This window comes from Saimiri boliviensis, chromosome 2, assembly GCF_048565385.1.
Source record: "Saimiri boliviensis isolate mSaiBol1 chromosome 2, mSaiBol1.pri, whole genome shotgun sequence".
Taxonomy (NCBI): domain Eukaryota; kingdom Metazoa; phylum Chordata; class Mammalia; order Primates; family Cebidae; genus Saimiri; species Saimiri boliviensis.
This window is the reverse complement of record NC_133450.1, coordinates 143,313,807-143,333,863: the sequence shown is the minus strand read 5'-3', so window position 1 is coordinate 143,333,863 and position 20,057 is coordinate 143,313,807. Positions and strand designations below refer to the sequence as shown.

The 20,057-nt window shown below is 57.1% G+C and overlaps 2 protein-coding genes across 10 annotated transcripts in view; one reads left to right on the top strand and one right to left on the bottom strand.

Annotated features, from left to right (window-relative positions):
- The window catches only part of POMT1 (protein O-mannosyltransferase 1), a 21,564-nt gene extending 11,105 nt beyond the window's left edge, over positions 1–10,459 (top strand). For 4 of the 8 annotated variants that reach the window (XM_010341525.3, XM_074394597.1, XM_074394599.1 and 1 more), the window contains 8 exons: positions 55–147; positions 2,192–2,288; positions 5,167–5,259; positions 5,558–5,678; positions 6,109–6,206; positions 6,792–6,905; positions 8,019–8,145; positions 8,701–9,553. In XM_010341525.3, the coding sequence (XP_010339827.2) occupies positions 55–147; positions 2,192–2,288; positions 5,167–5,259; positions 5,558–5,678; positions 6,109–6,206; positions 6,792–6,905; positions 8,019–8,145; positions 8,701–9,080 (1,123 nt within the window). In that variant the 3' untranslated portion in view covers positions 9,081–9,553. Of the gene's footprint in view, positions 1–54; positions 148–2,191; positions 2,289–5,166; positions 5,260–5,557; positions 5,679–6,108; positions 6,207–6,791; positions 6,906–8,018 lie in introns of all 8 variants that reach the window. The other 4 variants (XM_003920879.4, XM_074394598.1, XR_012516508.1 and 1 more) reach the window with 3 other exon arrangements.
- On the bottom strand, positions 10,448–20,057 carry UCK1 (uridine-cytidine kinase 1). Of its 2 annotated transcripts, none has more exons than XM_003920885.4 (7): positions 17,619–19,004; positions 16,979–17,138; positions 15,987–16,083; positions 15,639–15,781; positions 15,455–15,549; positions 12,543–12,591; positions 10,448–11,857 (listed from the first exon to the last, which is right to left on the bottom strand). In XM_003920885.4, exons 1-7 carry the CDS (start codon positions 17,724–17,726, stop codon positions 11,676–11,678), a joined length of 834 nt encoding a protein of 277 aa, XP_003920934.1. In that variant the 5' UTR covers positions 17,727–19,004; the 3' UTR covers positions 10,448–11,675. The 2 variants fall into 2 exon arrangements, 1 of the variants encoding a protein (XP_003920934.1); XR_012516509.1 differs by lacking the exon at positions 10,448–11,857 and adding an exon at positions 13,012–13,702 and having other exon boundaries at positions 17,619–20,057.

Genomic DNA, 20,057 nt, shown 5'->3' with positions numbered 1-20,057 from the left:
TGTTAGCTTGAGGGTACCAGCTCTGTGTGGTCCCAACTGCACTGCGTCTTCCAGGCACCAGCTGGTGGTGAGCAGCCCCCCGAGACCCGTGCGGCATGGGGACATGGTGCAGCTGGTCCACGGCATGACCGCCCGCTCCCTGAACACGTGAGTGTGCCCACATCGGCTCGCCTGCACCCGTGGGTTTCCTCTGTGGTTCTCTGTTCCGAGCAAAACGTGAGCCCTGCCTTGGGCTACCACCTCCTGTCTCCCCCTCACCTGCGTGTGTAGTAGCTCTTAGACCTACATTTTGATGCCAGAAGGGGGCCCAGGCCTGGCATGGAAGGGAGGGGGTTAAGAGGAAGCAGAGGCTCCGGGAGGCACGACCCGTCCTGGGAGAGCTAGAGGTCCGTGGATGAGTGGGCAAGGACGGGCTGCGAATGTCGACGTGCTTTCTATGCGGAGAATGGGGTTTGGGCGCTCCACCACGAAGTGCTGAAGTTTTAAGTATGAGTGAGTCCAAGAGGCCTAGAAGTTTGGGCACGAGTGGAGCCTGGAAGCCTTCTTCCCTGTTGCTCCTTCGTCCTTGTCCATCTTGCCTTTCTGCGGCGCTGGGCACCGTGGCTCACACCCTCATCCTCCCTCCCTGGCTGCCCTCTCCGCCGCCACCTCTTCCTCCGCTGCTCTCAGTCTCTGAGGGTTCTCCGGCTTTGCCGCCTCTGCTCGGCCCCAGTCCCAGGCTGCCCGTCCTGCACCTCCACCTGGCTGCCCAGCACTCACCCAAGCTCCGTGACTCCCAGCTCCACAGGGCTGGTCACTGGCTCTGGCTCTTCTAGTCCTCCCTGGAAAAGGCCCAGTGGCCAAGGCATCACCTGGCTGCTTCCCCTCCTCTCCCGTCACACGTGGATTCCGTTGGGAGATCCTGTTGCCCAGCCTTCAGAGCCAGCCTTGGGCGGCGGTCCTTCCTTCTCCCTCCACTCCCACCTCCCAGGGCCTGACCTCCCTGCCTCGCAGCAGCCCAGCCGGCCTGGGGACCACGCGCAGCCTGCTCGCGCTGCACCTCTGTGCTCAGTGACACCCGTCACGCTGGGTTCTCCCACTGAGGCCCCTGGTGACCCTGTCATGTTTCACCTCTGCCACCCCGGCTCCCCCTCAGCCCTGAAATGACCACCCACAGCCCCCACGGGGCCTTCACACTTGCTCCCTCTGTGGGAATGTTCTTGGACTTGGCCCTTCCATGGCCCACTCTATATAGGTGTCTACTGGGATGTCACTGCGTCAAAAGGCATCTCCTGTGTGCTGTCCCCTATTTGTTTTACTAGTGGCACTCCCACGGCTGCACACCCTGCCCACAGCATGATGGCTGTTCCCCAGAGGCCTCGTCTTGTTCACAGCTGGGTGGCTGCTCCTGGACGGTGCCAGGTGCTTGGTGCGGTACAACATGGTTACTGAGTGTGTGGATTAAGAGGAAGTGGGTGTTCCTGGCCGGGCTCGGTGGCTCACACCTGTAATCCCAGCACTTTTGGAGGCCAAAATGAGCAGATCACTTGAGGTCAGGAGTTCAAGATCAGCCTGGCTAACATGGTGAAACCCTGTCTCTACTAAAAACTACAAAAATCAGCTCGGTGTGGTAGCATATGCTTGTAATCCCAGCTACTTGAGAGGCCGAGATGGGAGAATCACTTGAACCTGGGAGGTGGGGGTTGCAGTGAGCCAAGATTTTGCCATTGCACTTCAGCCTGGGCAACAGGAATGAGACTCTGTCTCAAAAAAAAAAAAAAAAAAAGAAGTGGGTGTTCCTGAACATTGAGGTTGATAGCACGGGGGGCAGCCTTTCCTGCAGCATAACTGCTGGGTCCCGGGCAGGCGGCTGCGCGCTCCGGCATCAGTGCTGCCTGCCGGCATCGCAGCCGGACCGGGTCGGGCCTGGGCTTGCAGTTCCTGCCTCTGAAACTTGGTGTGCTCGTCTAACAGGTGGAAGGTTCCACAGCAGAGTGTCCTTTTCCCCTGGAAATATTCCCGCAGGGTCTCCTGCCTGTTCAGCATCCGTTCATCGGCGAGCCTCAGGAGCTGCAGCCACGAGATCAGGCCACGCCTTCTGGCTGAGCCAGCTTTGTTTCTGAAAAGCAACTTTTTCCCCCAAAAGATTTAGTGACTGCCTTTGAAAGGAGTTCCAGGAATTCCTTCTGAAATCTCTGTCTGGGTTTTCCAGGCATGATGTTGCGGCCCCCATGAGTCCCCATTCACAGGAGGTCTCCTGCTACATCGACTATAACATCTCCATGCCTGCCCAGAACCTCTGGAGATTGGTGAGTAAGGCCGTGGCTAGAGCAGTGGCTGTCAGTAATGAGCGCTCCCTCACACGGAGCACTCCCTCACACGGAGGGCTCCCTCCCAGAGTGCTCCCTCGGAGCACTTCCTCACAGGGAGCACTCCCTCACATGGAGCGCCCCCTCACACAGAGGGCTCCCTCACATGGAGGGCTCCTTCCCAGAGCGCTCCCTCACTCGGAGCACTTCCTCACACAGAGTGCTCCCTCACACAGACTGCTTCCTGGCACAGAGCAGTCCCTCACATGGAGCACTCCCTGACACGGAGGACTCCCTTGAGCATTCCCTCATACGGAGCACTCCCTCACACGGAGCATTTTCTGAGATGGAGAGCTTCCTAACAGAATGTTTGAAACTGCCATTGGGAATAATTATTTTTCTTTGCTTTCAGTGCCCTCAGTTGAGGCTGGATATTTAGAATAATTCTGATTCAGATGTCAAGTTACGTAACTTTTATTCATACGTAAAGTCCCAGATGCTCTCACAGGGAACAGATGCGTCGTTCTCTGTGGAACTGGGGAACCTGGTGGTTTCCTGCATCAGAGGCCTGCATTCACTCAGATTCTAAACGCTCTGTGTTTGCTCCAGGTTGGGCGCCAGCTGCTCTGGTGGCTCTGTTAGGTGAAAGTGCTCCCAACCAGTTCAGCCTCAGGAGCAGGTCCTGAACATGAGACAAGAGCTCTGGCCACCCGCCCTGCTACGATGGTCCAGGAGAAATTCCGTTTCTCAGGATTTCCCTGGGACAGGCTTAGCCATGAGTGTGTGGGATGTTCCCGAGGTGCTGGGTCTGTGGTCACCTTTCCTTCGAGTGACCAGGGCCACCTGCTCCTCTTACAGAATTGGGTCTCCTGGGAAAGGTTCCATAAAAAGTGTTCTATTACTGAACCATGTTGCCATCTGAATCCAAGGATGTGAGTGCAAAATGCGTTCCCGCCCCGAGACCACAGTAACGGCGCTGGGCTTATTTGAAGTCACACCCCTACTCCTAGCTTCCCGCTGGCTTCAGCAGTTGCTGCTTACACAGGCCCAGCCTGTTTTGGGTCTCGATAGAGTGCGCACCATGTCCTCATGGCAGCCCTCACAGCAAAGCTTTCCACCCCACCGTCCCCTCCCCTCCCCTTTGAGACTGGGTCTCTGTTGCCCAGGGTAGAGTGCAGTGGTGTGATCATGGCTTACCACAATGTTGGCCTCCCAAGCTCAGGTGATCCTCCCACCTCTGCCTCCTGAATAGCTGAGACTACAGGCATGCACCAACATGCCCAACGAAATTGTTTTTTTTTTATTTTTGAGAGAATCTTGCTCTGTCGCCCAGGCAGGAGTGCAGTGGTGTGATCTCAGCTCACTGCAATCTCTGCCGCCTGGGTTCAAGTGATTCTCCTGCCTCAGCCTCCCAAGTAGCTGGGACTACAGGTGCCCATCACCATGCTCAGCTAATTTTTTTATTTTTAGTAGAGATGGGGTTTCACTGTGTTGGCCAAGCTAGTCTCAAACTCCTGACCTCAAGTGATTGCCTGCCTCGGCCTCCCAAAGAGCTGGGATTACAGGCGTGAGCCACCACACCTGGCCCCCAGTTAATTTTTTAGTATTTAATTTTTTTAGTTTTTATTCTATTCCAAGACAGTCTGATTTTTTAACTTTTTTGTAGAGATGGGGTCTTGCTGTGTTGTCCAGGCTGGTCTTGAACTCCTGGGCTCAAGCCGTCCTCCCACTTCAGCCTCCCAGAGTCACTGGGATAACAAGTGTGAGCCGCCGCTCCTAGCTAGCTGTTCCATTTCCATGCAGAGTACGCCCCTCTGCCCCGCTTGCCTTCTCTGCGCTCTGCATACCTGTGTGTGTTCCACACTCCCTCCCCTCCTCTGTAATCCTTCCCTGACGTGAGTGCTATGCACCCGCCGCTTCTCACAGACACCCTTCTCTGTCCTTTCTGATGGCCCCTTTGGCACCAGGAGCCCACATTTCAAGTAACTGAAGTTCATGGAACAAGGAAGACGCATGCATGGGGTGTGCGCGCCTGGCCCGCAGTGTGGACTCCGGCCAAGCCTCCTCATGCCTGCTCCTGCCAGCTTCTCGGGTTCTCTGGTTGTTGACGATAAAATGGGGAAATGACAGCCACGTGACATCATGGGGTCATTGTGAGGCTCCGGTGTATTAGGCTGTCACAAGGCAAAGTGCCGTTCAGACATTATCTTTTTCATGACTCGATACGCGCCATCTCTAAGCTGTCTCTTGCAGGCACAGTGGCCTTCATTTGAGCTGTCCTCCAGTCCTGCCATGTAAGACATGCTCGCTTTTTGGCCATTGCTCTGAGCCCTCTCAGTGAACAGGCTTTGCGGAGAGGCGTGAAGAACATTAGGCTTTGTATTTTCTGGGGAGGCATCTTGTGCAGCCTTGGCACGGAGGAGGGTGTGCTTCCCCACAGAACCTCGGAATAGTCAGAGGCCCGGGAGGTTCTGCAACATCGCCAGGTGTCTTAAAGCCCTCAGGCAGTGACATGGGCCACGCTCAACAGAGCCCAAGAGAAGTCAGAATCAGTAACTGAGGGTCACAAATCTGAACGTGACCTTAGAGAGCATTCAGCCCAATCACTTAGTCTACAGAGGAGGTGACTGGAGCACATGGGGTGGGGCGACCCTCCCAAGGCCACAGCCGGGGCTAGGATCCTGGTTCTGCTCCAGCCCAGGTGCCATGGGCATTGGGAAGGAAGCCCAGCACCAGCCTCTTGTCGCTCCTGTCACCTGGGGGCTTGTCTCTTTATCCCAGGCTCGAGTCAGTATCATTGTTTGCTGACAGGTCTTTATTTTTCCATTGAAGGGAATTTGAAAAGGAATGAAATAATCCTCGAGGTCTCTTTTTGCAGGAAATTGTGAACAGAAGATCCGACACAGAGGTCTGGAAAACCATCCTCTCAGAGGTCCGCTTTGTGCACGTGAACACTTCCGCTGTCTTAAAGGTAGGGACGCTGTCCGTGGCTTGGCCTGTCCTGAGCTGTGGGCTCCGGTCTGTTCCCTGAGTCCCTCAGGCTACACTGCCTCTCTGCAGGCGGAACGCTTGATTCAAGTCATCATACGTTTACTTTACACTGAGGGAGGGGGGCTTTTGTACCTTACTGGGATGGAATCCTAATGTGAAGCTCCCACAGGGCCACCTGCTGCCACCGCGCCCTGGGTAGCGGTTCCCCTTCCAACCCGAGTGGGCGTGGGAGCCGCAGCCTTCCCATCATGCCCTTTTCTTTCCCGCGATGTCACCAGCTGAGCGGGGCTCACCTCCCCGACTGGGGGTTTCGGCAGCTGGAGATCGTCGGGGAGAAACTGTCCCGGGGCTACCACGAGAGCACGGTGTGGAACGTGGAGGAGCACCGCTACGGCACGAGTGAGTCCGCGCACGGCTCCGCCGCTCTGGGGACATGCTCGAGATTTTGGTAACACCCAAAGCAGAGTTCTCGTTTTGGTGGGAAGGGAACCAAGCACATTCTCCATGCTCAGTGGCCGGTCATCTCCCTCCTTGCAGCCCGCACTCAGCTGTGGCTGTAGCATCTTAAGACGCTTATTCCGAGGTGTTGCTGGAAGACGGCCAGTTTATCCCCATGCCAGTGGGGCCTTCTCAGGGTGGAGGCAGCCTCATTTGACCGGGTGGTCCTGGGTGTGGGGGGAAGACGACGTTGAATGATCCCATTCAAGGAGGGGTCTTTGTGGGTTGCTGGAAAGGCAGGAAGCCAGCTTTTGGCTGCGCTGACAGCTTCTGCGCTAAGCTCCTGACCTTGTGCTGCTCCTGTCTGTTGTGCCCATGTATGTTCTGCCAGGCCAGGAGCAGAAAGAGCGGGAGTGGGAGCTGAACTCACCTGTGCAGGTGGACGCCAGCAGGAACCTGAGCTTCATGGCCAGATTCTCAGAGCTGCAGGTGATGAGCGGCCAGGGGAGGCAGGCCTTGCTCGCCGAGCACTGATTCCTCACCAGGAGACCTGGGGGCTGCATAGGCTCAAACCAGAGCGAGGCCTTGATGCTGGGCCACAGGCTCACCACAGGACGAGTGTCTCCTGTCTCCAGTGTAAGGGACTGGGTGACACCCCTGGCCCACACCTTGTGACCCTGTGGTCAGGAATAGGGGCCCAGGAGGTTCTGCAACATCGCCAGGTGTCTTAAGGCCCCCGGACAATGACATGGGCCACATTCAACAGAGCCCAAGAGAAGTCAGAATCAGAAACTGAGGGTCACAAATCTGAACATGACCTTAGAGAGCATTCAGCCCCATCACTTAGTCTACAGAGGAGGTGACTGGAGCACATGGGGTGGGGCGACCCTCCCAAGGCCACAGCCGGGGATAGGATCCCGGTTCTGATCATGCTGCCTCTGATGCATGAGCCAAATGAACTTGAGGTGGGACAGTCCACGTGTGAGGGGCAGCAGTGTGCTCCTTGGCCAGATCGATGTGCAGCGGGAGGCATCCCCCTTCCTCTCAATCTCAGAGGCCTCTGCTTTGTTCCAGTGGAGGATGCTGGTGCTGAGAAGCGATGACTCAGAACACAAGTACAGCTCCAGCCCGCTGGAGTGGGTCACCCTGGACACCAATATCGCCTACTGGCTGCACCCCAGGACCAGCGTAAGCGCGCGATGCTGACAGCTGACGGTCAGAGACGCATTCTGTTTCTTGAGAATTATGGCATTAGAGCAGCCATGTTGCCCTAGAGTGTGCTGGGTTTCCCCAGAGCTTTTCCTGACAAAGGCCTGTGACTCGCTTTGCTCTAAACTCTCTGGCAACGTGGGGCCAGGAGTATGGGCGTGGCCTGTGTGCTTGTTGCTGAAGGAAACCTGGCTTGATTACTTTTGTGGGGACACATCGTTCCCCTTTTCCTGGCGAAAGTGCTTTGAAGATACTCACGTTCCATCTTCTGCATGGCACTTGCTGGTGGAGCTGGCTGGTGCTTTGTTGGTGTGTGTACCGTCTCTCTCCACCTGGCAGGGTGAAAGCCTCGGCAGGCCGGGCACGTCATCAGTGCCCCATAAATATTCACTGAACGGGCAGATGCTGGAAATGCCCGCCTTTTCCCTCCTCCCTCAGAGGCGGGTAGGTTGGCTCAGCACACGCACTGAGGGCAGAGGCACAGGCCCAGAGGTCCACCCCGGCCCCGCCACCAGCCCCGAGCCCACTTTGCATTCTCCTCAGTGGACAGCGGCCGTAGCAAAGTGGAGTCATCTGCTCCCAGTTTTCAGTTTCTAATTACAAAATTGAGAGCATAATGTTTTTTTGTTTTTTTGTTTTTTTTTGACAAAGCCTGGCTTCATCGCCCAGGCTGGAGTACAGTGGCCCAATCTCAGCTCGCTGCAACCTCTGCCTCCCAGGTCCAAACAATTCTCAGGTGCCCACCACCATGCCCAGCTAATTTTTGTATTTTTAGTAGAGATGGGGTTTTACCATGTTGGCCAGGCTGGTCTCAAACTCCCGACCTCAGGTGATCTGCCCACCTCAGCCTCCCAAAGTGCTGGGATTACAGGCGTGAGCCACCACACCCAGCCTGCATCAGTGCTATTAATGAAGGGTCTGAGTAGCAGCAGACCTGTCCACAGCAGTCGTGAGGCCTGGTGGATGGCGGCTATGCCAGGGCGTATTTTTAACTCTGCTGAAGTAGCGTGTGCATCTCAGTGCCTTTCATGTGTCCTTTTCCCTCCCTGAGCAGAGGGCAGGCGGCTAACAGTGTCTCCTGTGTGCCTTTAGGCTCAGATCCACCTACTCGGAAACATAGTGATCTGGGTTTCGGGCAGCCTCGCCCTGGCCGTCTACACGCTGCTGTTCTTGTGGTACCTGCTCCGACGGCGAAGAAACGTCCATGACCTCCCCCAGGGTTAGTACACCTCCCACATGGCTTTTTTCTTTTTACTACAGAGATAGCGTCTTGCTATGGTGCCCAGGCTGGTCTTGAACTCCTGAGCTCAAGGGATCCTCCTGCCTCGGCCTCCCAGTGCTGGGATGACAGGTGTGTGCCAGTGTGCCCGGCCCACAGCTCATTTGTGTGTCTCTTCCTTCTGCTGCTGAGAGTTCACTGCTTCAGGTGACAAACCAAGTTTATAGAAACCAACCCTTAAGGCAGCCTCAAATTATGTTTGTCTCCCAAGAGACAAAATGTTGCAGTGACGTTCCCACATTGCGTCAGCGGTGAATCCAGTGAAGTGCAGCGTGGCGGGCAGGAATTGCCTTCTGGGTCCCATGCTGCCCGTATGCGCAGGAAATGGCTGGATAAAATGGGCAGCCGGGCCGGGTGCAGTGGCTCACACTTGTAATCCCAGCTCTTTGGGAGGCCAGGAGTTCAAAACCTGCCTGGGCAAGGTAGTGAGACCCCTGTCTCTATAAAGGCCTGTGGGAGCAGCAGAGCCGCTGTAGCTCAGACCCTCTCCCGCAGATGCGTGGCTGCGCTGGGTGCTGGCAGGGGCGCTGTGTGCTGGTGGCTGGGCCGTGAACTACCTCCCGTTCTTCCTGATGGAGAAGACACTCTTCCTCTACCACTACCTGCCCGCGCTCACCTTCCAGATCCTTCTGCTCCCTGTGGTCCTGCAGCACATCAGCGACCATCTGTGCAGGTGTGGGGGCTGTGTCACCAGTGGCTGGGTCGGGCAGCGGCGCTCTGCTGGAATGCCCCAGAGCAGCAGACACATGGGGTGCAGACAGCCTCACCCCTTTCACCCTAACTCACATTCTCCTGGCCCCTCTGCGGAATGCAGGAGGTTCAGAAGAGGTCCAGATGAGGCCCCACAGGAACCCAGAGGGAGAAGTCGAGGTTGACAGAGATGAAAGCGGTGTGGGTGGGAAGATGGGGGAGGGATGAAGAGGTGTGGGTGGCCCGGAGGGTGCGGGAGCAGGGAGCAAGGCCCGGGAGGCTGGGGGGTCAGGAGGGGCAGCTGCATACAGGCGGGTTGTGTGGTGTGCTAGAGAGAACCCAAGAAAGCGAAACCGGGGTGTGTTTGGAGGCTGGAGTGCAGGTGAGGGCCTCCCGGCCTCAGGACCAGTCCTCTGGCATCTGCGTGGGGGTGGCCTAGCACTGAGGAAGTCTGAGGAATAGTCAGGGGAGCCCCTCTCAGTGCATCCAGGCAGGAGATGGTCATGGGTGGTGGGAGACAAGAAACAGAAACCTGAACGCAGAACCCCCGGCCTCGGGAGGCGACCATGTGGACAGCAGATGCCAAGAGGGGGCCAGGCAGGGAAGCCGCAGTGGCCGCCATCCTCCCCAACACTGCTCTGACCTTTGCAGGTCCCAGCTCCAGAGGAGTGTCTTCGGTGCCCTGGTGGTGGCCTGGTACTCCTCTGCATGCCACGTGTCCAACACGCTGCGCCCACTCACCTATGGGGACAAGTCACTCTCGCCAGAAGAACTCGAGGCCCTTCGCTGGAAAGACAGCTGGGACATCTTGATCCGAAAACACTAGAACAGGAGTGTGGCAGAGAATGCCCTTGCTGGAGTCTAGATGAGGTCGAAGGGTTTTGGTCAGTGAGCAGGTTAATGAGCAGGGTGCCCCCACGCCTGGAGGACGTGGGCCGGGCTCAGTAGGGACTGCACTGGAACGCGTGGTGGTCTCGTTCCTGAAAAGCCTCTTACGAGCACCTCCTTTTGTGCAGTTAATTTTTTCTCGACAATGAAGAACATGTTCCCTCTGTGTCCTCACTCCTGCGAGGCCCTGGACTAAGACACAGGGCGTATTTCAGCGGCCAGCGTAGGAGTCATTGAGGAAAACAGCTGAGAACCCAGTGGAGGAGATGGTCAGTGGAGCAAGTGACAGCCTCACCAGACCGATGCCCGGTCCTCGATAACCGCTGCAGGGTGGAGTTTGATCTGGTGGCCCAGTCTTCTTCGTGAATGCCCTGAATGCCCGCCAGTGGGAGCAAGTCCCACCCCGGCCCTCAGCGAGCCCGGCAGGCATCCCTGGACAGCTCCTTGCCAGAAGAGCTGCCTGCATGGGAGCCAGGCTGGGCTTGCGTGGCATTTTCTGACAGCACTGAGGCTAGCCCTCCGCACTGCGCCGTGGGGAAACCCTCCCACCCGAGATGCCACTGAGACGTGGCTGAGTAGCACCTTCCTCCCCCATGGCCAAGGTCTGTGTCATCCATACAGCTCCTTGCCCCCACTTTGCCTTTTTTAATGTAATTAAAAAAGGGACAAACTGGCATTTGTAGTTGGTGGTGTTTATTGATTCCTCCTCCAAAGGGGCCTACACTCAACAAAACCTTTAGAGCTACGGGGGGCTCAGCTCAGTTCACCACGGCACATCTGTGTCACTACTGTGGCCGAGCCTGGACGGAAGGGGGCTGGGACTGCCTGTGGCAGCAGTAGGGGACACTTTACAGAGACAGGGGCAGCCACCACGCAAGAGGGAGAACCAGGTAACACAGACATGGGTGCTCACGTGAGGCCACAAGCTCCACATGGCACAAAGGAGGCTCGTTGGCTTCGGGCAGTCATGTCTGGTGGCACCTAGGTGATCCAGTGTATGCCACAGCCAGAGGCGCCACTCCCTGGACCTGGTCACCAGCCACCCCAGAGTGGGACAGCCTGTCTAGACAGCATCTTGGGCTTGGGAGCTCCTATGAGGATCAGCGAGGGCCCAACCCCAGGCAGGACTACGCATGGACACTGTCCTGCCAGCAGGGACAGACCTGGCCTCCGCTGCCGTCTACCCTGCTGCATGGGCTACCAGCCTGACCCCCACGAGAGCCTGTGTGCTGCTGGGTGCTCCCGGGACGTCCGCCTCGCTTCACTGCCTTTAAGGCACAGGCAAGGGGGGAACGACATCCCTCCAAGGCTCCCCACACCCATGTAGGCCACGCTGGACTGCAAACCGCTGGTGGGTCAAGAAATTCAGTTTGTAGGCCACCACCAGCCTGTGTTACAAAAAACAGAACAAAACACGAGGATGCGTAACAAAAACGGAACGTATATACTCACAAAACTTGAGTTGTGTGACTGTTTAAGAATCAGATCAGACTGGAAAAAAAATCTGTGAGGGTTCACCGTCAAAAGAACACCAGGCTAGCCATAGTATCCAAGCTATTTCCTCAATCTCCCCAATATTGTGCCTCATATTCCTCCAGAAGCCTCCCAAGCTTCCTGAACATTCTGTAATTTCTCGGTGGCCTAGAGAGAGAGCTTTAAACCATAGCGAGCCTGAGGAAGTGGCTGAGAACCTCAGGAACACGTCGGTGTCCCCGCAAGTGGAGGCTGAGGGACACACCCAAGTTTCCATTCCTAAGTGACGAAGGCCTCGCTCCTAACGCCACCCTGGGGTGGAAGCAGTGTGTGTGGGTGGGCATCCCCTGGCTCGGTCCCTGAACACACATGTGGGGCAGGAGACCTGGCCCCAATGCTCAGCGCAGCAAGGCAGCCCCTCAGTGGGGTCTGCTGCTGGACTCCAAGTGTGACCGTTTGCCAGAGGTCAGCATCCCAGGCTGGTCCCCTGGCTCAGAAAAGGTCCTCTTGTAGCTCCGCCCATTGGACCCTCCTCGGTGCCATTTGCAGATGTCACCATTCAGAATGTCCTGAATGTGCTGCACGATCAGGTTGATGGCAACTGCGCCGAGAGACACACAAGCAGCAGGTCAGCTGCGTCCACCCTCCCTGGAGGCCGCCCCTCCCTCTGCCCTGAGGCACAGGTCTGCGTGCCAGGGCACTGGTCGGATCAAATCTCAGCAGACAGAAACACGCATCGGGACACAGCAAAATAAGACTCTTAGCTTGGTCTTCCAGGGATTTACATTAAGAGTCTGTTTAAAATACTTTCTGCTAACAGTTTGGAATATATATATATATGTGTGTTTTAAGAAATAGTGCCTTACTTTAGTGCCTAGGGCAGAGTGCAGTGGCCCCATCACAGCTCACTGCAGCTTTGACCCCCCAGGCTCAAGCAATCCTCCCACCTCAGCCTCCCAAGTAGCTGGGACCAGAGGCATGCCACCATGCCCAACTAATTTTCTTATTTTCTGTAGAGATGGGGTCTGGCTATGTTCCCCAGGCTGATCTTGAATTTCTGGGCTCAAGTGATCCCCCTGCCTCAGCCTCCCAAGGTGCTGGGATTACAGGCATGAGCCACCACACCCAGCTACATAAATTTTCAAGCATATTTTAACCCTGTGCTACAGATCAACGGTACAGGCCTCGTGCACAGGGGAGTGCTCAGTTAACTACCCGCTGGTGGAACTCTCCCTGCCTCAGGCTCTGGGAGGGGTGGAGGAAAGCCCAGCAGGCCAGCTTCTTACCCATATTGTCCACTCCTCGAGGGATGATCACGTCAGCATACTTCTTTGTCTGTAAGGCACAAGGGGGGGTTCTCGTGAGGACTTCTCCTTCAAAGGTGGTTTTAAGCTGCTCAGAAACTGATGCAACCGCAGGAGGGGTGGCCCTGAGGTGCTCAGAGTTACTGGTGTTATCGGCAGATGGGGAACAGGGACTCAAGTCAGCAGCCAGGTGTGAAATGCCATGATCCAAGGCAGAAAGTGCAGCTGAAGCAGCCAAAAGAACTGCCCCTTCCAGCGTTCCTGTTCCATTAGAGGGGACAGCTGACTACGCTGACGGCTTAATTCACTGGGCCAAGCTAAGTGCGGCAGTTCTACAAGTGTGACACTGCTCCTCCGGAATTACGAAGCGTCTGCGAACACCCTGGCATAGCCACGGGACAGCCACCACCATGCATAAGCACTGCAGGCAGAGACAGCGAGGGCGCCTTACTCCCTCATCCATCCGCTCAGGTGTTCAGTGCTGACTGACTCTCACTCCCTGTCAGACGCTCTGCTGCTAAGGACGGGGATGGAGATACACCAGGAAATGCAGGGCTGCTGGGGAGACACTGCAGCCAGACGGTGGGGCGCTCCAGGGAGAGGGAAGCTGCCCAGAGAACAAGCCTGAATCCAGCGAAGCTGAGGGAAGAGGGAGGGCAGGGCCTGGGCCTAGGGATGGAACTTGGAATGGCTGGTGCTGCCGGCGTGTGGATTTGGGCCAAGGAGGCGGCAGAAGAGATGAGCCGCAAGAGGCAGACAGGGACGGGTCCTGGGACAGCTGTGTCTGCAGCTGCTGGAGCCTCATCTCACAAAAGCATGAGCGCACAGGCAAGGGCTGGTTTCCATTTTGGTCCGATTGTCTGACGGGCGGGAGAGTCCGGGAGAGCTGACAGTCTTAACTGTCAGCAGGGCTGGGCCTGAATACAGCTGGGAAAGACCTACGAGGTCCTGGGAGAGGACAGCACAAGCGACTCAACATGAAGGAGAAGGAAAAGGAGGCTCAAGAACAGCTCTAGGGGGGGCCAGGGGCCGGGCGTGGTAGCTCACGCTGGCGATCCCACCACTTTGGGAGGCTGAGGTAGGTGGATTGCTTGAGGCCAGAAGTTTGAGACCAGCCTGGCCAACACGGTGAAACCCCATCTCTGGGAAAAAAAAAAAAAAAAAAAAGGAAAGGAAAAATTAGCCAGATGTGGTGATGCATACCTGTAGTCTCCAACTACTCAGGAGCCTGAGGTGGGAGGATCACCTGAGTGTGGGAGGTGGAGGCTACAGTGAGCCCGGATCTCACCATTGCACTTGGGCCTGCGTGGCAGTGTGAGACCCTGTCTCAAAAAACAAAAAAAAGGTCTGGGGCTTCAGCCCGGGATATGGCAGGTGACAGCACTTCCTCTATCCAGGTCGCTGGGTCAGATTTGATATCCAGAGTTTTACTGCAAATCACCTAGTTTTTGCCAAATGTCTTTCTGTGAATGAGAGAGAGAGACTATAACAAGTTACTTTACTTTAAAAATTATATTTTAGAAATTTCAGAGACATGAATACAAAAAAAAAAAAAAAGTTTTTTTTTTTTTAAATAGCAGCAGATCGGCCAGGCATAGTGGCTCACACCTGTAATCTCAGCAGTTTGGAAAGCTGAGGTGGGAGGGCCACTACATCCCAGGAGATGGAGGCCAGCCTGGGCAACATAGGGAGACTCCATCTCTACAAAAATTTAAAAATTAACCAAGCCTGGTGATCCCAGCTTCTCGGGTTGCTGAGGCGGAAGATCGCTTGAGCTTAGGAGGTCAAGGCTGCAGTGAGCTGTGATCGCCACCACTGTACTCCAGCCTGGGCAACAGAGTGAGACTGCCTCATTTGAAAAAAAAAAAAGCCCAGGCACGGTGGCTCAATCCCAGGATTTTGGGAGGCTGGACGGGTGGGTCACTTGAGGCCAGGAGTTCGAGACCAGCCTGGACAACATGGCAAAACTATATCTCTACTAAAAATACAAAAATTAGCTGGGTGTGGTGGCACACGCCTGTAGTCCCAGCTACTCAGGAGGCTGAGGCAGGAGAATCACTTGAACCCAGGAGGTGGAGGTTGCCATGAGCCGAGATCGCACCACTACACTCCAGCCTGGGTGACAGAAAGCGACTCTATCAGCAGATAGAACTTACTTGTCCTATGTATCAAAGGCAGGAATCTTGGTTTCAGTTCCTTTGTGCTGTATTTTTACCTTAACCCACCAATGCTGTCTTTAAAACACCCCAATCTGAGCAGAGTCACAAGCCCCATCAAGTCAGAAACACAAGATGCAGAAATGAGGGAAAAAACAGGTGGAGGCACAGCGGGGAGTCCCTTCTCTCCGCCAGCCAGCTGGGATCTGGGTGCAGGGCTCGCTCTGAGACCTCAGATCACTGGCTGGCAGCAGCCTGGGGACACAGGCCCTGGAGAAGCAGCTATCATGCACCCTCCAAGGGACAGATCCCGGTCTTGACAGTGAGCAGACTCAGGGGCTCCTGGGGTTCCCACTCTGCAGGGAATAAGGAAAGTACCCAGGATGTGTCCGATGGTAAGTGCCCCAGAAGGAGGAAGCAGGCAGAGAGGCTGGCACTGGGTGCAGAGGGTTTTCAGCATTGAACGGGGATGCTGGACAAGGGCCTGGGGCAGGGAGGAAGTGGCCAGTGTGGATGTGGGGGAGATACGGGGCTTTTCTAGGCAGAGGGAGGAGCAGACAGAGAAATGTTTTTAGAGCTAAGAATTCCTCCCAGGGTATGTGGCTGTACTGAGCTAAATTCTTCTCCTTTTTTTTTCAAGAAGATCACTGTTACCCAGCACTCGGCCCTCTCACAGTGCTGGGTCCCACGTGTCCTTGTGAAAGGGGAAAGCGGGCTCTTAGCAGCGAGTGCAGGTACCGGCAGGCAGAACTCCTCGAAGGCCGGCTTCACGAAGGTGGTGTACTGCGTCAGAATCTGCTCCAGGTCCCTCCCTCGGCGCACGTCCCGGAGAACTGCAGCGGCCAGAGCCAGGCGCACATCAGACCTCAGGGCCCGCCGCCAGCCTCGGCCAGGCAGGAAGGGAGCCCCTGGGCCACCTTACCTCTTCGAGACAGCCTGACGTCGGAGTCGGTGTCCACGAAGAGGCGCAGGTGGAACATGTCCCGGATCTCCTGGCTGTAGAACACCAAGATGCCCTCAAACAGCACCACGTCCGCAGGGTACACCACTGTGGTCTCCGGTAACCTGAGAAGGGGACCGGAAAAGGCCCTGCTGCAGACACAGCGTCTCCGGGGCCACGCGCACAGCTTCCGTTCCTGGAACACTGACTCCGAGGGAGGGGGTACAGCAGAGCAGAAGGCCAAGGCTTCAACCCACAGACACCAACTGGCCCAGAGGGGACGTCCTAGCTGGCCCCTCTCCTCGGCCCTCCCAAGAACCACCTGCTTACCTTGAGTGTGTCACAAAATCATAGGTCGGCACCTCCACAGTTTTGCCCTCCACAATGTTCTTTAGAGTCCTGTGCATCAAATCATTATCAAAGGCATCTGCAGGGATGGAGACAGAGGCGAGACAAGCCGGCTGCCCTCGTGCAGCGGATGGCAGGGAACCCTCTCTGCTCTGGGGCCAGCAGGGCTGGGTGCTGGGGACACCGGGGACCCTAGCACAGGTAGACTAAGGCCTGCCCACAGTTTGCATCTGGTAGCAACAGAGCCCTCTGCAGCCCTGCAGACTACAGGATGACCCTGCCCTTGCTGTTCTCCGGCCCACGCTCTGTGCCACTGGGATGTCAAACACAGGGGTTTTCTGATCAGCTCTTGTGCGGGGTGAGTAGGCTGGGTCTCCGCTTCTCTCTCTTTTTGGGACTAACTGGTTAGACTGCGGGTTTGCAGGACTTCTTCCCACAAGTCCTTTGGAAAGGCTGATCATGCCACCCAGCCAGGGTGGAATCTTCCAGTAGTGGCAGGTGTCTCCCTGCCGCATCTGCCCCTTTACCTGGCCCAGAGCTTCAGGCCACCAGCGCCGGTTTACCCACTGCCTCCCACACTGGCCTCTCTGAGGACTTTGTCTCAAGGCAGGGGAGGGAAATGAAGGGCCACAGTGGGCAGAGCTTCTGCAGAGGGCCCTAAAGGCCACAACGTGGGAAGGGAATTTGGGAGGATTTCTCCAGGGTCATGGTTTGGGCAGGGCAGGGCAGGGCAGGGCAGGGCTCCCCATCGTGCGACAGGCTTCCTGACTGGCTCCAACCATACTCCCATGGGGGCACTCAGAGCCCAGAGAACTCAGCAAAGTTCCCCTGACTTCACAGCGCAGCCAACTCCACTGTAGTCCGCATGGGGAACAGCTCAAGCCGTCCGTATCCATCCAACCCTGGGCCCAAGCGCAGCTGGTCAGCGGACACCCAGCCTGGGGTCTGCCCCCACCGCTGGGCGCTCCACGTACCTGGGTGGTCGAAATTGTACTGTCCCTTCAAAGCCTTGGCCTTCTGCTCTGCCGTCAGGACCTTGTAGAACCTGTCCTGGCTCAGGATAACCACCTTCCGCTGCCGCTGCTCCACCTCATTCTGCCCCAGCAGCTCCATGATCTTCTCACACACTGTCGACTAGGAACACAGAAGCGGGATTCCCTCCTGGAACCTCTGATCCTACGACAGGCACGGGGCCCCTCCTGGGGGCTTCTGCACAGGGCTGGCTTCTGGAGACACTGACCCACCTGTTCCCTGCGGGGATGCCCGGGAGGGGGAGGACACCAACAGGTGTGGATGGTCTCAGTGGGAGGGCCGCGGCGGCCCAACAGGGTCAGCATGGACTGCGGGCTCCGAGGGGCCCGGCCGGCAGAGAGGCTGTGGGGGACCCCCGAGGGCCGAAGCTCCAACCCCTTGCCCGCCCCAGCCCGCCCCAGCCCACCGCGGCCCGCAGCCCCTTCTCCCCTTCGCCCCTTCGCCCCTTCGCTCCCGCACCCTGCCTCCGCCTAAGAGAGGATCCCTCGGCCGGGGCTGGAGTCTCCTCTCTGGACCCCGGCCTGACTGGGCCGTCCCGAGGCACCAGCGAGAGGCAAGACCCCGGCCTGCCCGGCCCCTTACCTTGCCGCTGGCAGTGCCGCCGCTCACCCCAATTAGAAAGGGTCGTTGGTGCGGACGGTCGACCTCCGGCGCGGCGCCCTGGCAGTCGTCGCCTCCTGCAGAAGCCATCTCGGCCTCCGCTCCCCGACATCAGGTTCCCGCGCCCGCCCCTTCCCCAGGCCCGGCGCGCTCGCCCGGCGCATTGGTCGGAGGCGACCCGGGAGACCACTTCCGGGAGACGCGCGAGGCACGTCGGGAGTTTTAGTCCACGCAGTGGGGTCGCGCGTGCGTGTTGTAGACGGGCTCGGAGTGAGCACACCTGGGGCGCGTGAGGCCCCTTGCGCTGAATGCTGGCTGGCAGGGACAGCTGCGCCCCGGCCTCGAGCCAGCTGCAAGGTCACAGACGCAGGTGGCCGGGAAGGTGCCTGGTCCGCACCCGGAGGCTGTGGTTGCACCGCCGGCCGTGTGCGTACCTCCGCCTCACGTTGCCTCTGCCCCAGTCCCAGGCCCTACCCCAGCCACAGCCACACCTCGGCTCCCTCCACCCCAGGCTCCTCACGGCCTCTGGACACAGTCCGGACGCCTCCTACCCCACCCTCTGCCGGAGCCGTCGGGGCGCCCCAGAACGTGGCGGGGGCTGTCACCTGATGACTTTAGGCTCGCGCCCCTCGGGCTATGCGCGCCAAGGAGGCAGAGGCCCGTGTGCCGGGTTCCACCCCTTCCCCGCTCCGTGCCTGGCACAGAGAAGGTGACAGGCAAATTCTGATCCATGCAAATTGTGGAGTTCCCCAAGGTGTAAAGACTGTTTAAAAGTCCAGCTCCCAAAACAGCCAAGCACTCCCTAAATATTTGATGATGCTGAAATATCATCCTGGCGGGGCTAGAGTAACCTGCAGGCGTGAGAAATCTTGGTTTCTGTCACTTTGCGGGTATTCATCCATCCCAGGAGGGGCTACAGGCAGCTCCCGGTGATCAGCGGGAGGGGACTGGGCTCCCGGAGCCCTGTGGACATGGACAGCTGGAAGCTCCCTGAAGGGGCACTGGGTACGCTTGGCTTGCCAGGGAAAGCAGTCCCCTACACCGGGGAAAAACCGTGGCAGGTTAGGAGCCAGGTGACCTTGGGCGGTGACATGATCACTCATGTTTTTCCACTTCCAGTGTAGGGAAAATGGCGTGGTGAGACTTCCCTGCCCTATAGCACACAGAGAGAGGGCTTAGCCAGGGCCCACCCGAGAGGCAGTGTCTGGTCTGTGTTTTCTTAGATTCTGTATTTGTCTATTTGGCATCCATTCATCACGGGGCCGGTTCTATTAACTACATTTTCTTATTTTCTGTATCCTTGGTGCTCTGGCATTTGGGCGCAGGGTTAGCCAATTCTAAGACATAGCAAAGGCCCAGGGCGGAGCATGCTTTTCATATACGAAACAGCCAACCCAAGTCTACAGTCCCAGCACCTCCTGATCTAATTCTCACCCTGGTAGCCAAGATTCTCCCTGCCCTAAATCACCCAGGGCCAGGCGTCAGGCCACCAGAGACCACTCTGCAGCCCAGATCCCACTAGGATTACTCAAACTAGCCAGTTTTAAACTCTTTCCCTGCACTGCCAGGCCTTCCCCATGAAAACCTGGAGAAAGTCTTGGGGCTGGGCTCTCCCCTGCTCCTGCTTCTGCCTCCTGACCAAACCTGGGGCTCCCTACAGGTCCTGCGCGCCATGGGTGCCCCTTCTCTCGGAAAAGGCAATCAACCTTGCGAGGGCTTTGGTCTCACCTCGATGTCACTCAGCCATACATCTGTAAATTAAACCCCAGGCACAGACCATTGTCTAGCAAACAGCCACACTGCTGGCTTAGATCTGTCTAGGTGTGTGTCCAAGAGGTGGCCATGCCCCAAGCCAGCTCTGAATTTGTGTCAGGGGAGACTTAGACACGGTTTCTTGCCATTTCTTCCCCTATGGTCCAGCCACATAGTGAAAGGCAGGAGGGAAACTAGCAGAGTCTGACCAGGGGCTGTCCCTGATACTCCTGGCCTCTGTCTCATGTGCCATCTCTGGGGACTAGACACAAGGCACGAGCTGTCAGGGCCAGTCAGGCTATGGCCTGGTTCTTTTCCTAAGGCAAAGGGACAGTTTAGGGAGGAGCCAGTCCCTGAGAGCAGGCCCAGAGCCCAGGAATCCCACAGTCCAGGAAGCAAGACCCCAGTCCACACAGCTCAGGCCTCTGGCTGTAGTGGCTCCCCTCTGGGACCATCCCAACCACCACCAAGCAGAGGGCCAGCCCCAAACCTCTAGCTGGTCTCCACCTCCCCATATTGTAAAGAAGAGTGACTTTTTTCATTGTTGTTGTTGAGACAGAGTCTTACTCTGTTGCAGAGGCTGGAGTGAAGTGGTGCGATCTTGGCTCACTGCAACCTTCGCCTCCCAAGTTCAAGCGATTCTCCTGCCTCCACCTCCCTGAGTAGCTG